Raw genomic sequence first — 14,676 nt, forward strand, 5'->3', positions numbered from 1 at the left:
CCTAATTAGAAAAAGAATAATTCCCTGAAATATGAACTCATTTTGGCCATATAGTTTAGCTGGTTTAGGTACACCGTCACATAATATGTGGATATTTTATATGGCTTTCGGTGACATTGATCCTTGCAAATGAAAGATGGCGGATCTTCTTGCACATGGGTTCGGTCCATATTTCCAAACTAGAATAGAAAGGAACCTTTTAAATTTTTTCTATATCATTTTATTAAATGTAAATTTTGAAAATCTGATTGCATATTTTTTATGTTCTTAACATGCATGTCAAATTTCATTCAAATCAAATTTCGTTCAAATTGGATGTTATTTTACTATTCAATCGATAAACTTATTCTTTACGCATAATTTTTATTACAAAAATTTAAAATTTAAACGTGTCATTGATAACATAGTTATTGATATTTTATCTTCTTGAAATTTTGTAAGCATGCAATATGCAATCTAATAGTTAGATTTTCAAAATTTACACCCAATAAAAAAAAAATAAAGAGTTTAAAGGATTTCTCTATAAAATTAGTTTAGAGATAAACTTTTTCCAAATTATAGAGCCCTAGTGTCTGGTGTTAAGTTGAGGTAGGTTTTAGATTTTTATGATTAAATCTAAAGATTATCTCTCTCATTCTGATTCAAAAATTTTAAGCCAATGTTACAATTTGGGAAACTTGTTTAGAGAGAAACATTTTCCAAATTATAAAGGAATGGTGTCTGAGTTAAGGTTGGTTTTAGATTTTTATAATTAAATCTAAATATTATCTCTCTCATTCTAATTCAAATGTCATTAAGCCAAGGTTACGATTTTAGACACTTGTTTAGAGAGAAACATTTTCCAAATTATGATGAACTGGTGTCTGGTGTTGAATTGAGGTAGGTTTTAGATTTTTATAATTAAATCTAAAGATTATCTTTCTCATTCTGACTCAAATATCATTAAGCCATGGTTACAATTATGGAAACTTGTTTAGAGAGAAACATTTTCCAAACTATAACGGAATGGTGTCGGTGTTGAGTTGAGGTAGGTTTTAGATTTTTATAATTGAATCTAAAGATTATCTCTCTTATTTTGATTCAAATATCATTAAGCCAATGTTACAATTTTGACAACTTGTTTAGAGAGATACATTTTCCAAATTATAAAGAACTAGTGTTTGGTGTTAAATTGAGGTAGGTTTTAGATTTTTATAATTAAATCTAAAGATTATCTCTCTCATTCTGATTCAAATATCGTTAACCCAATGTTACAATTTTGGAAACTTATTTAGAGAAACATTTTCCAAATTATAAAAGATTGGTGTCTGGTGTTGAATTGAGGTAGATTTTAGATTTTTGTAATTAAATCTAAAGATTATCTCTCTCATTCTGATTGAAATATCCGTTAAGCCAAGGTTACAATTTTGGAAACTTGATGAAAGAGAAAGATTTTCCAAATTATAAAGGATTGGTATATGGTGTTTGTGGGGCCAGAGAATTTGCAACTCTGGCCCACTTTACATTAGGGCCCAAGGCCTAAGCCGAGGAGAACAATTGCCGAGGACGCATAATGAAAGTCCAAAAAAGGCCTAAGGATATGGCCGAGGACGATCTTATGCTCGGCACCCCACAGAACGCTTAAAGGAAAGGACGAGCTCAGTGCAGGGGCAGGACAAGTGAAAAAGCTGCCAATACTGTAATAAAGAACTCTGCGTCTGACAGGTCCATGCTCTTCACCATGCTATTCAGCTTTTTCAACCCCCCCCTAACCACTCTAGGTATGGGCTGATAGGACAAGTCTCCATCCCAGAAAGTGAAACTTACACGTGGACATTGGAAGGAGGATAAATACTAGTATAAAAGAGAAAGAGAACCGATGGAGAAAGGGACTGGTCTCCCAGATCAAAAAGTCCCAAAAAAGGAGAATGAGAAGAACACTAAGCTCCTCGGACAAGGTCTAAGGACCAGGACCACTCAAGCCGCAACAGAAGAAGAATGTTTTGCTAGACACGTCGGGTTCACCCTCGTATAAATTTCCATATAAACCATGACTAACCGCTGTCTGGTGACCAAGGCCTAGCCTTTTCAAGCCCACGTTCTACAAATTATATTATTTGGGCCCTTAACGTGCGAACCCAACATGGTCGTTACAAATTGTGTCCTTACAATTGGCGCCGTCTGTGGGAAGGCTTGTGCGATGGCACAGACGGTGGGTCGAGCTCCTGTCAACCCAAGGCCTGCGAAAGCCCCTCCATTACTTCCAGCGGCCTGGTGTTCTTGCCCTAGTATAAAGTTCTACTAGGGGCTATGCATCGAAGCACTAATGAAAAGGACAATTCTAGGGGTTTCTAAGTTTTGGACAGAACCAATGCATTGTATGGTCCTCAAACTCAAGCCTATGGGGAAACCAACTGCTTAAATGAAAAATAATAATTTTTGGACAGAACCAAGGCATTGTATGGTCCTCGGACTCAAGCCTATGGGGAAACCAACTTCTTAAATGAAAAATAATAAGTTTTGGACAGAACCAATGCATTGTATGGTACTCGGACTCAAGCCTATGGGGAAACCAACTGCTTAAAAGAAAAATAATAAGTTTTGGACAGAACCAAGGCATTATATGATCCTCGGACTCAAGCCTATGGGGAAACCAACTACTTAAAAGAAAAACTATAAGTTTTGGATAGAACCAAGGCATTGTATGGTCCTCGGACTCAAACCTATAGGGAAACCTACTACTTAAAAGAAAAAATAATAAGTTTTGGACAGAACCAAGACATTGTATGGTCCTCGGACTCAAGCCTATGGGGAAACCAACTGCTTAAATGAAAAATAATAAGTTTTAGACAGAACCAAGGCATTGTATGGTCCTCGGACTCAAGCCTATGGGGAAACCAACTACTTAAAAGAAAAATAATAAGTTTTGGACAGAACTAAGGTATTGTATGGTCCTCAGACTCAAGCCTATAGGGAAACCAACTGCTTAAATGAAAAATAATAAGTTTTGGACAGAATCAAGGCATTGTATGGTCCTCGGACTCAAGCCTATGGGGAAACCAACTGCTTAAATGAAAAATAATAAGTTTTGGACAGAACCAAGGCATTGTATGGTCTTCGGACTCAAGCCTATGGGGAAACCAACTACTTAAAAGAAAAACTATAAGTGTTGGACAGAACCAAGGCATTGTATGGTCCTCGAACTCAAGCCTATAGGGAAACCTACTACTTAAAAGAAAAACTATAAGTTTTGGACAGAACCAAGGCATTGTATGGTCCTCGAACTCAAGTCTATGGGGAAACCAACTACTTAAAAGAAAAACTATAAGTTTTGGACAGAACCAAGGCATTGTATAGTCCTTAGACTCAAGCCTATGGGGAAACCAACTACTTAAAAGAAAAACTATAAGTTTTGGACAGAATAAAGGCATTGTATGGTCCTCGGACTCAAGCCTATGGGGAAACCTACTACTTAAAAGAAAAAATAATAAGTTTTGGACAGAACTAAGGCATTGTATGGTCTTCGGACTCAAGCCTATGGGGAAACCAACTACTTAAATGAAAAATAATAAGTTTTGGACAGAACCAAGGCATTGTATGGTCCTCGGACTCAAGCCTATGGGGAAACCAACTACTTAAAAGAAAAAATAATAAGTTTTGGACAGAACCAAGGCATTGTATGGTCCTCGGACTCAAGCCTATGGGGAAACTAACTACTTAAAAGAAAAACTATAAGTGTTGGACAGAACCAAGGCATTGTATGGTCCTCAAACTCAAGCCTATAGGGAAACCTACTACTTAAAAGAAAAACTATAAGTTTTGGACAAAACCAAGGCATTGTATGGTCCTCGGACTCAAGCCTATAGAGAAACCAACTACTTAAAAGAAAAACTATAAGTTTTGGACAAAACTAAGGCATTGTATGGTCCTCGGACTCTAACCGATGGAGAGATTACCCATTAAAAATTGGGTTAAGTCCTAGACCGAATGGAAGTCCCGGTCTATCCTCGGATCCTCAATTCTAAGGGAATTAATGCAAACGAGTGTTCAGGTCCGGTATAGCCATGCCTTGGTCCTCGGACCAGATGCCAAAAAGGATTAAGGCCATGTGTTATCAAGAATGCGGCCAAAGCTCCCTAGTACTCGGCAACCCTCTCGAATGGTTTATTTTGGGTTACTCATTCTCGGATGACTGCCTCACGCGCAATACAGAGTATTCAGCTGTTATCTCGGTTAGTCTCGTATGTTTAACCTATTGTAGGTTAGTATTATTATGCTTGATAGTCTCAATAAGTTCAAAATAATAGCTTTTTGTCACAAGGGTTTCTGCCCTAAGTATCGTTCAAAGAATACACATGAAATACATCCATTCACAAAGTAATTACTGCAAAAAAAAAAAAAAAAAAAAAAAAAAGAGTATGTAGAATAAAACAAAATAATCTTTTATTAAGATAAAGAAATAGTACAGCGTACAATGAAGGGCTTAATTAAGCCTATACCAAAAGCTAACTACAGAAGCAAAAAGAAAAAGATACAAGGAAGAGATAAATCCTTCAAAAACTCTGCTTTAGTAGAGATTATACATGAAGGGATGGCCCCGCTGATGGAAGAGAAGAAGAAGCAGAAGAAGAAGTAGAAACACCAGGGTGGCCCCAGTGATGGGAAAGAAGAAGAAGCGGAGGTAGAAAGAGGCACCAGTAAAGGAAGAGAGGAGGAAGCAGGGATACTTAATCCCCGCATCAGCTCTGACTCCTAACACGAAGGTGCCATATTAGCAACGCTCGAGATAGAGCGGATGGTGCTGACGACGAGAAATCCCACTGCTGTCGTACCAAAAATCTGACGTGACCAGCACCTGCTTCGGATTTTGACTGAAAGAGGTGAAGGCATCGCTCCCACCTTGTGAAAGCGGAGAGCTGTCTCGAGTCTCTGTCTCCCCTGCCCTGACCGCGCCATCTTGAGTCTCGGAAGGATCCAGTGCTTCTGGAGCTGGTGTGGTTCCTTCACCCCCATTCGTGCCTCAAACATATCACTCTCTAAGGTTTAATTGCATTGGCAATGAAAACCTTAAGCACGACTGAAGGATTAGGAATTTGAAAGGGCTGAAGGGCTTGTACGTAAAGGGAGTAACCTCCTACCCTGCTTCTTATATAGAGGGCAAGTTGGCGGCATTTAATCTATGCAGATTTCCAAGAAGTGCTACAGACAAGACAGTTTTTACTCAACTCCCAACATTGTCTGCAGCCATAGGATTTGGGTAGCCTCATAAAGGGGACATATTAAAGACGCACCTCGAGCAATGAAACTACGAAGACGCAGTGTGAGTAAACCTAAAAGGAATGTCTCATAATCTGGCGTAGCTCCCAGGCAAATGAAGAGACACCGATATTAATGAAGGGTAAAGCTGGGCAAGCCATGATGTAGGCTCGACATCACCAAAACCCTCCTCCCCAACCAAGAGGTCGAGCAGCAGGATTTTGAGGGGTTATTGTGGGGCCAGAAAATTTGCGACCCTGGCCCACTTTACATTAGGGCCCAAGGCCTAAACCGAGGAGAACAATTGTCGAGGACGCATAATGAAAGTCCAAAAAAGGCCTAAGGATATGGCCGAGGACGATCTTATACTTGGCACCCCACAAAACGCCTAAAGAAAAGGACGAGCTCAATGCAGGGGCAGGACAAGTGAAAAAGCTGCCAATACTGTAATAAAGAACTCTGTGTCTGACAGGTCCATGCTCTTTACTATGCTATTCAGCTTTTACAACCACCTCCAACCACTCTAGGTATGGGCTGATAGGACAAGTCTCCACTCTAGAAAGTGGAACTTACACGTGAACATTGGAAGGAGGGTAAATACTAGTATAAAAGGGAAAGAGAATCGATGGAGAAAGGGACTGGTCTCCCAGACCAAAAAGTCCCAAAAAAGGAGAATGAGAAGAACACTAAACTCCTCGGACAAGGTCTAAGGACCAGGACCACTCAGGCGGCAACAGAAGAAGAATGTTTTGCTAGACACGCCAGGTTCACCCTCGTATAAATTTCCATATAAACCACGACTAACCGCTGTTTGGTGACCAAGGCCTAACCTTTTCAAGCCCACGCTCTACAAATTATATTGTTTGGGTCCCTAACATGCGAACCCAACATGGTCGTTACAAATTGTGTCCTTACAGTGTTGAATTGAGGTAGGTTTTAGATTTTTATAAGTAAATCTAAAAATTATCTTTCTCATTCTGAGTCAAATATCGTTAAGCCAAGATTACAATTTTAGAAACATGTTTAGAGAGAAACATTTTTCAAATTATAAAAGATTGCTACTCGTATTGAATTGAGGTAGGTTTTAGATTTTTATAATTAAATCTAACGATTATCTCTCTCATTCTAATTCAAATATCCTTAAGCCAATGTTACAATTTTGGAGCCAGGTCTTAAGTTCCTTATCACATTATTTTTTTTTTGGCGAAAAGCACATTTTAGTCCCTACATTTTCAAGCGATTCTCATTTTAGTCCCTACATTTTATTTTTACTGCTTTTAGTCTCTATCCTTAAAAACGCTTCCATTTTAGTCTCTGCCGTTACATCAGAAACGGATATTGCAGACGTAGCAAACGGCAAAGTTAAATAATAATAAACTAATGTCCACGAGGCCTAAATTAATAATAAAAAAATGTTTTTTAATGCCACGTCAACATCTAAATTTAAAAAATTAATTTATTAATTTTAACTAAATAAAAAAAATTAAAAACAGAATTAAAAACTAAAAATCTTATGAATTGAGATCTAAGTGTGCCTTGAACAAGAACAACAAGAACACAAACCCAGATCCAAAAACAAAAACCCAGAAATTAATAAATAAATAAATAAATAAATAAAAACTAATCCAAGCCAGAAATTCCAATCTCAAAGCCAATTCACTACCACCAAAATAAAACCCACAACAACCTAGGCCAAGAAAATCAACCCACAGCCACAAAAGAAAAACTCAGGCGAGATCGGCAAAAGAAAGTAAAAACTCAGACGAGATCGGTGAGGAGTGGAGGAAGAAAGAAAAAAATGAAAGGTAAAAGAGAGATCGGCGTTGGGCAGGCGAGATTGGCAAGGTGGGTAGGCGAGATCGGCGAGGTATGGGGTCGGAGGCTATGGAGTCAAGTGCCCACCTTGCCGATCTCGCCTACCCACCTCGCCGATCTCGCCTGCCCAACGCCAATCTCAACATCCCTTCCTTAAAGCACTGTACGGACCCTCTTCTCCAATCCTTCAGTTGAACCCCTCCAACTTCAAGTCCAAGGTTTTTCCTTTTTCTTTTTTTAAATTTTAAATACTATTTTTCTTCGTAAAATTTCTTCACATTTCCCAAACATGTGAAATCGGCATCGTTTCTGCTGAAAGATCACTTTCCAAAAATCTTAGCTCGGGAAAAAAAAAAATGTTGTATGTCGAAGTAATTCTTAATTCGTATTTGCTTGTCATAATTTTCGATCTGATTTTACAGTGTCTTAGTGCAGATATTATTATTGTTGTTGTTGTCGTTTTCATTGTTGTTCCACTTTTTTCTTTTTCTTTTTCTTTTTTCTTTTTTTTGTCTAAAAGAATTACTTTTTGGGTGATGAGATTTTGGTGTACTATAGCTGGGTTTGGAAATAGTGATTAGTGGGTTTGTGGCTGTGGGTTGATTTTCTTGGCCTGGGTTGTTGTGGGTTTTATTTTGGTGGTTGTGGGTTGGCTTTGAGATTGAAATTTCTGGCTTTGATTAGTTTTTTTTTTTTTTAAATAATTTCTGGGTTTGTGTTCTTGGATCTGGGTTTGGGTTCTTGTTGTTCTTGTTCAAGGCACACTTAGATCTCAATTCATAAGATTTTTAGTTTTTAATTTTGTTTTTAATTTTTTTTTTAGTTAAAATTAATAAATTAATTTTTTTTTAATTTAGATGCTGACGTGGCATTAAAAAACATTTCTTATTATTAATTTAGGCCATGTGGACATTAGTTTATTATTATTTAACTTTGCCGTTTGCCACGTCTGCAATATCCGTTTCTGATGTAACGGCAGGGACTAAAATGGAAGCGTATTTCAGGATAGGGACTAAAAGCGGTAAAAATAAAATGTAAGGACTAAAATGAGAATCGCCTGAAAATGTAGGGACTAAGCTTTTCGCTTTCTTTTTTTTTTTTTTTTTTTTTTGTCAAGCATGTGGGTGGCTAAAATGAGTCGCAGACTCAGATATTCCTGGTCAGCAAAGGCAAAACCATTCAAGTCCTCGAGGTTTCCTTTTGGACCAGCTTTGTCTGGTTAAGTTCCATTCTTACACTTGTCAAAAGTCATACGTGTACTCTTCAACGTGGATAGTTGAAGCTCTAATCCGTACTGGACTAATAGCTTATTTCCATTAAATAGAGGTAAAACAATTGACTTCCGCTTTGAACTGATTGGGTCTAACTTCTTCTTTCTTTTTTTTTTCTTTTTTTTTTGGAGAAACCGATCGGGTCTAACTTGAGTTCACTGAAATATTTTATTTTAAATCTATCTTACATATATCTTACATTTTGGATGTCACTACCAAAAATCTGATAGTTTACGTGGCATCTCGAGGTGTTTTAATGTGTTTGATATGATGGAAAACAAAAGTTAACGGAAAACATTTTCAGTGGTTAATGGAAAACAAGCCTAATAGAGCAAAAAAAAAAAAAGAGTTTTCTCCCCCATTAAACTTGTTTTCCATTCATCACTAAAAACATTTTCCGGAATATTGCATACTCAGTAAACTATCACAAAACAAATTCCTCAAAAAAAAAAAAAAAAAACTCTCCCAACAATACTCCTCTCTCTTTGCCCTATCTCTCTCCAATGAATGATCTTTAACCAGCACTGACTAATCATTTACTTTTCTCTAAATGATACTTCATGCTCGCGTTAGTATTCTACTAATTAATTTTTTACAAAGATTTCAAATTTGGGGTTTGTTTTCCCTTTTGAGGTCCTAATCCTAAATGACCCCAAAATAGAAAATATTTTCTTGTTTCGGATATGTGTTCATGAATGAAAGTTTTGTTCATATGGTTATTTAGAATTATAAAATAAATTAATGTTCATAATTTTCAAGGCAAGTCAAACAACCAAAAATGTTTTCCCTTGATTTTTTAAATCTAACTAACATTATCAATAATTAAGATTTTTTATTATTAATCTTTATTGTAGTTTAACTAATAAAATTTAGGAATGGGGAATTCAGAAAATATTGATACATAAAAAAATGTAAACAATTCAGAAAACTATACACTTTTAAATTCTATTTTTTGAAACTTTTATAGATAATTTGATTGTTTATATTGAAAGAGAAATTGCTGAGTATTTCAAGTTAGATTTATATAAAAGAATGTAACCTAAAGCTTCTTTTTTTTTTTTTTTTTTTTTTTTTTTTTTTTGGAGAAAATAACCTAAAGCTTTTTATTTGTATGTTTGGGAGTTTATGAAAGAATTAATGGTAACTATTGTAAGATTTTAAATTTTCTCATCATTTTTACTACCTACATTTTTTAGAGTGAGGGGCTCTGACCATTTCACCTACTGGAATTCTCTTTTGTATATTCCAATTTTCAATGCAAGTTTTATGAAAACGGGTTGAACAACTATTTTGTGATGACTAAAAATAAACACGTGTAGCTAATAATTCACACATTTAAATTAGTGGTTGTAGATCTGGGCACAATCAAAATTTTCCAAATTCCAACCTGGAATCCTGACATACATATGGACTGCAATATTGAAAACATGGAAGTTGGTCGGCCAAGTAAAAGGAAGAATGGAGAAGCGAAATGTCGATATTTTAATCCTTAATATTGACTCTAGATTCAAGTTTGAATTCAAATTAGGCAAACTGATATAAATAGTTCTGTTGAAATAAAGAAACTGTGCTTAGTCATAACTTAACATAATTGTTCAAAATGTTATCCATGGCCAATGTAGAATACCTGCAAAAGCCCAAGGAATTTTAAGACAACTAAAATATACGTATGTGCTTATGCCCATCAGTAAAACGATGCTTTGAATAGACTTTCCTGAGTCCTGACTAATTTTAGCAAAGAGCTCATACATATCTGAAAAAATACACTTGTTCAACTATTACATATATTATACCTTAGGAAGAAAGGGTAAAAGAGATGGTTTTTTTTTTTTTTTTTGGATAAGAAAAGAGATTGTTTTTTTAAGTGTACAACAACCCCATGGTATTCTATCCCAAACCAACGGTTTTGTCAAGTACGTAATTGGATCTGTGTAACCAGTGTACAACTATGCTAACAGCACACAATTCTTACATTTAGACACAATTCCTGCCCCTTTTCTATTTCCTCATAAGAAGAACCACAGTGTGAGCAGCAATACTCCGATTCTCCCCAAGGCTATCAACCTTCTCATGAGTTTTTGCTTTTAGATTTACAACAGCAGGGTCAGCTCCAAGCAGCGCAGACAAGTTCGCCTTGATAGCCTCCTTGTGAGGGCTCACTTTTGGTCTTTGAAGAATCAAAGTGGCATCTAAGTTTCCAAGTTCATAACCAGCCTCATGCATGAGTCTCACCTGAAATGATTCATATCAAGGAGGATAAGCTGGATAAGAAAATTCATCTTCTAGTTAGAAGAGTTCTTTTACACCCACACATGTTCCCAACAAAGAAGATGAAACAGATAACTCTTATTACTTTGGAAAACACAATAGCAGACTCGTGCTCAGCTTGAAGCATGATCCAGAACATTAATAATTTAAAAAAAATTCACATGATGGATTATTCAACCACATTAATATCAATTTTATAACATCAGTTACTCAAAAGCATTTCTTTAATTCAGTCACGTAATGCTATATGCTTATATGCTTTCTTTAAGTTATATGCTTTCTTTTTTTTTCCCCTCAAAACTAAGGGTACCCCTTCCTGTTCCCAATTCCTTCCTCCCCCTTGTTGAACCTCAAGACCTCACCCTCCCAAAGGGGAGAGGTAAGACTTTAACCACAAACACAAATGCCAGCGGACTGGTAAATAAAATGTCATCCACCAGTGTGCATTTGAATTGACTTATCAAAAAAAAGTGAGGATTTAAAAAGATCTACATAGGCAAATAAGCTCCAGAAAAAATCTAATCCAAACACACATGGTATGTTAGGGCCATAATCTTTATCAGCACATGTTAGCACTATTCATTTCTTGAAATGGTGCCATCTTTATTCCCTGTGACCAGAGAGCATAAAAAGACAACTCTGTGATCTTATCCTACCCTACGTCCATCTCCTTTTTATCCCAAGATAAGCTGATAATTATATCAAGAATAAGGTTAACAATTTATGAATTGCCTCTGCAATATCCTCAAATTTATGAAACAAGGTTCAGTAGCATGATAGCCTGGTGTTTTTTTTTCACTTTGATAGGGTATTTAAATCTTCCTACATTCTAATTCTACATAACCCATCAATGAGGGCGTGTATCTGTAGATATTGAATTAGCATTCGTTTAAGTGGTGAGAAAAAAATATACTTGACCACGTGAGCTTATGCAGGGTTGGAAAAGAAGCGTTTTCAAGACTACGAAAATGTAAAACAATGAGCTACACTGCACTGTGGCTCAATACACTGGAACAAAACGCTTAAGGTTCATATAGAAAACATTTCCATCATGTTTAACGAAGACAGGCCAAATTAACAACCCAACTAAATGCAACCTAACCCAAATTTGCAAGTCTAGTTCACATGCTGATTTCCCAACAATAACAAACACTAATGCTTGCTTTTCAAACCATTCAATGTCGTGAAGTTCCTAAAAGTGTCCCACAAAGAGAGGCTTGAATATCTATCATCCAAAGAGATATTATTCATGATATCTAGAAAGCAAAAGCACCCAAAAAAAACTCACAGCTTCTTTGATGAAAACTGAAGATGGCGCTCCTTTCCACTTAGGATCATTATCTGGAAATATCTGCCCTATATCAGGAAGGCCCAAAGCACCCAAAATTGCATCAACCACACAATGTAGTAACACATCTCCTGTAATAACAACAACATTAAAATAAATAAATGAAAAGAAAACCACCACCTTCAACAACACACTTCAATTCCAAGAGGGAAAAAAATATAAACTAAACCATTTTCTTTGATCCCAAAAATGTTGAGTAGGTTCCAATTTGAAAAATTCCAAATTGACCCTGACCAAGCTAAGTAATGTCAATTGGTTCCTAAAATATGGGGTAGGTTCCAATTTGAAAAAATCTAGATTGACCCCAACAACCCTCATTAATGTATTAATTGCTGCTTATATGCAAAATTAACAGTTTAACAAATAACACAACCGCAGTAATAATCACCACAATTCAAAGGAATAAAAAGAACAAATGGATTTTGGTGACAAAATGAAAAACTTTTGAAAAAACTTATTACAAAATAAACCACTGAGAGTGACCAACCCTGCCAAATTTCCGTTATAAAAGAAACAATTGTTACAATCAGTCTATACTTACAGAGCCTTTATAGACTAAACACAAATTATAACCATAGCAGACGACTCGTTTGCCTCCCGCCTCAGCGGCTTACACCAATAAATTCAATGGTAGAGGTTTTGGAATTTCTATATAGTTTGACTGAAATAATCTTGGAGAGGTTTTTGACATGGTTTTCTCATTGATATTTAGCCCTCTTGAGGAACATGGGACAACTACCTCCCTAACTGAATAACGTGCATGGAGGGGTATTTACACGTAGGTTAAGGTTTAGGTTGACAGATATTTAAGAAATATCAGGAGTCTCAATTCAAAAACTTACAGTCTTCAAAGCAGTAATTAACCTAAAAAATCTTGAAATGTATACAATCCACACTATAACACGTTTTGGCACAAGAATTTTCAAAACATAAACCCAGAACCTAACACAAATTAGTCCCTACATATCAAAAGCTTCTAATTTGAAATTTCATCCTCAATAATTTTAATGTTAAGTAATATAGTTCTTGGAGGTAACAAAAATTTGATGATATGGCAAAGGCAAACAATAAGACAAGCCATGTCATCAATTTATTTAATGGCATCATCATTATCAAATAGCACAAAAGAACCACATTGATAAAATTATAAATAAAAATAAAAATAAAAAACACACACACACAAATCAACGCCAATAGCCTTTTAACTTAACTGACACATTCGGAAAACATTCACTATCCAAATCCCTCGTACAAAAGTTCACAACATTTTTTGCAACCACTAATATTATTACTTCCAGTATTTCACATAGACCCGCCACTTTCACATGATCCTATAGTAGCAAGACACTCAACAAGTTGTGAAAAAATTTTGTGAATTCGTGTCTCTCTAAACTTGTTGAATTAGAATTTACCTTATCTAGCAAAATTAAACTATAGCATCACTCCAATCACGACATGACACTGAAATTTGTGAATCTTTTTTTTTTTTTTCTTTTTTTTGGTTTAGCTAGACTTCATGCTTCACAGCATCAACAACAAATTACCCAAGCGAGAGTAGGGGAAATTACGAAATTACCATCGGAGTGAGCCTCGCAGCCTCTATCGTGGGGTATGTCAATCCCACCAATGATGAGTGGGTACCCGGGCTCCAACCGGTGCAGATCGAACCCGTGCCCGACCCGAAACGGCAAGGTTTTGGCGGGAGTGGAGGATTGTGGGGCCTGGCCTAGTTCCACGGCGGTGGTTGCGGCGGCCGACACGGAAAGCCTAGGCGTTGTTGTTAATTTAGTGGATGGTAGCGGTGGTCGGAGAAAGAAGATATTATTAAAGAGTGGTTTATTGGGAGAGCTGGACTTGGTGGTGGAGAATGAAGAAGAAGAAGAAGAAGAAGAGGCATAGAGTGGAGGTGCTGCTGCTGCCGTGGCCATTGAATTTGGAGACACAGAGAGAGAGAGAGAGTAGTGCTACGAGGTGTGTGTGTGGTTTGTGTTAAACAGTGACTTTTTTTAGTTTTGTTTAAAAACAAGATTTGTCTTCAACTGAGAGTTCAACTATTTCATCGCATATTCCCCAAGGACTCTTGTCGTTTTACTCGTGTATCATGATTCATGCATTTTTAACGTGGGAGGAAAAAGTTAAAAAAATGCGAACATTTTTTAAAAGTTTTATAGTTTTAGAGAAATAAAAATTAATCCAAGGAGTGAGATTAAAAGTGAAAATTTTAACTTTTCAATTGTAAAGCAATTTTGTTAACTGTAACTAATTTGATCCTTCAATTATTGGGTTAAATTCAATTTAATCCATCAACTTTTTTGTTTTTAGAATCTAATTCATTAACTATTAAATTGGGCCAGTGTAGTATCTTGATTTTTTTAAATCAAATCAATTTCATCATTAAATTGTTTCTCTGTTTAAATTTTAATGAAATTAGCTGCAACAAATAAAATATGCACTAAAAAGTTACAACTTACACTCATAAATATATTAATTTCTAAAATACAAAGAAAAAAAAATTGACTTACCTCCAGTACTTTTTTAAGTGGATATCTCCTATTATTTTAAATATACAATAGCAAGTGATAATAGATTTTAATCTCCATATTTTATTTAGTTAATTGGTAATGTGACAGTTTCTCATTAAAATAATCATTAAAACAAAAAGAGATTTCAGTTGAAAAAATACTGGAAATAAGTCAAACCCATAAAAATGAAGGAATAAAATAAAAGAGAGCCAATTAC

The 14,676-nt window shown here is 35.9% G+C and overlaps 1 protein-coding gene across 1 annotated transcript; it reads right to left on the minus strand.

The window, feature by feature from the left end:
* Positions 1-10,005: 10,005 nt before the first annotated feature.
* On the minus strand, positions 10,006-13,942 carry LOC126710205 (2-C-methyl-D-erythritol 2,4-cyclodiphosphate synthase, chloroplastic). The gene is made up of 3 exons (XM_050410587.1): positions 13,514-13,942; positions 11,878-12,008; positions 10,006-10,553 (listed from the first exon to the last, which is right to left on the minus strand). Exons 1-3 carry the CDS (start codon positions 13,863-13,865, stop codon positions 10,320-10,322), a joined length of 717 nt encoding a protein of 238 aa, XP_050266544.1. The 5' UTR covers positions 13,866-13,942; the 3' UTR covers positions 10,006-10,319.
* Positions 13,943-14,676: the final 734 nt, after the last annotated feature.

This window comes from Quercus robur, chromosome 12 (genome assembly GCF_932294415.1).
Source record: "Quercus robur chromosome 12, dhQueRobu3.1, whole genome shotgun sequence".
NCBI lineage: Eukaryota > Viridiplantae > Streptophyta > Magnoliopsida > Fagales > Fagaceae > Quercus > Quercus robur.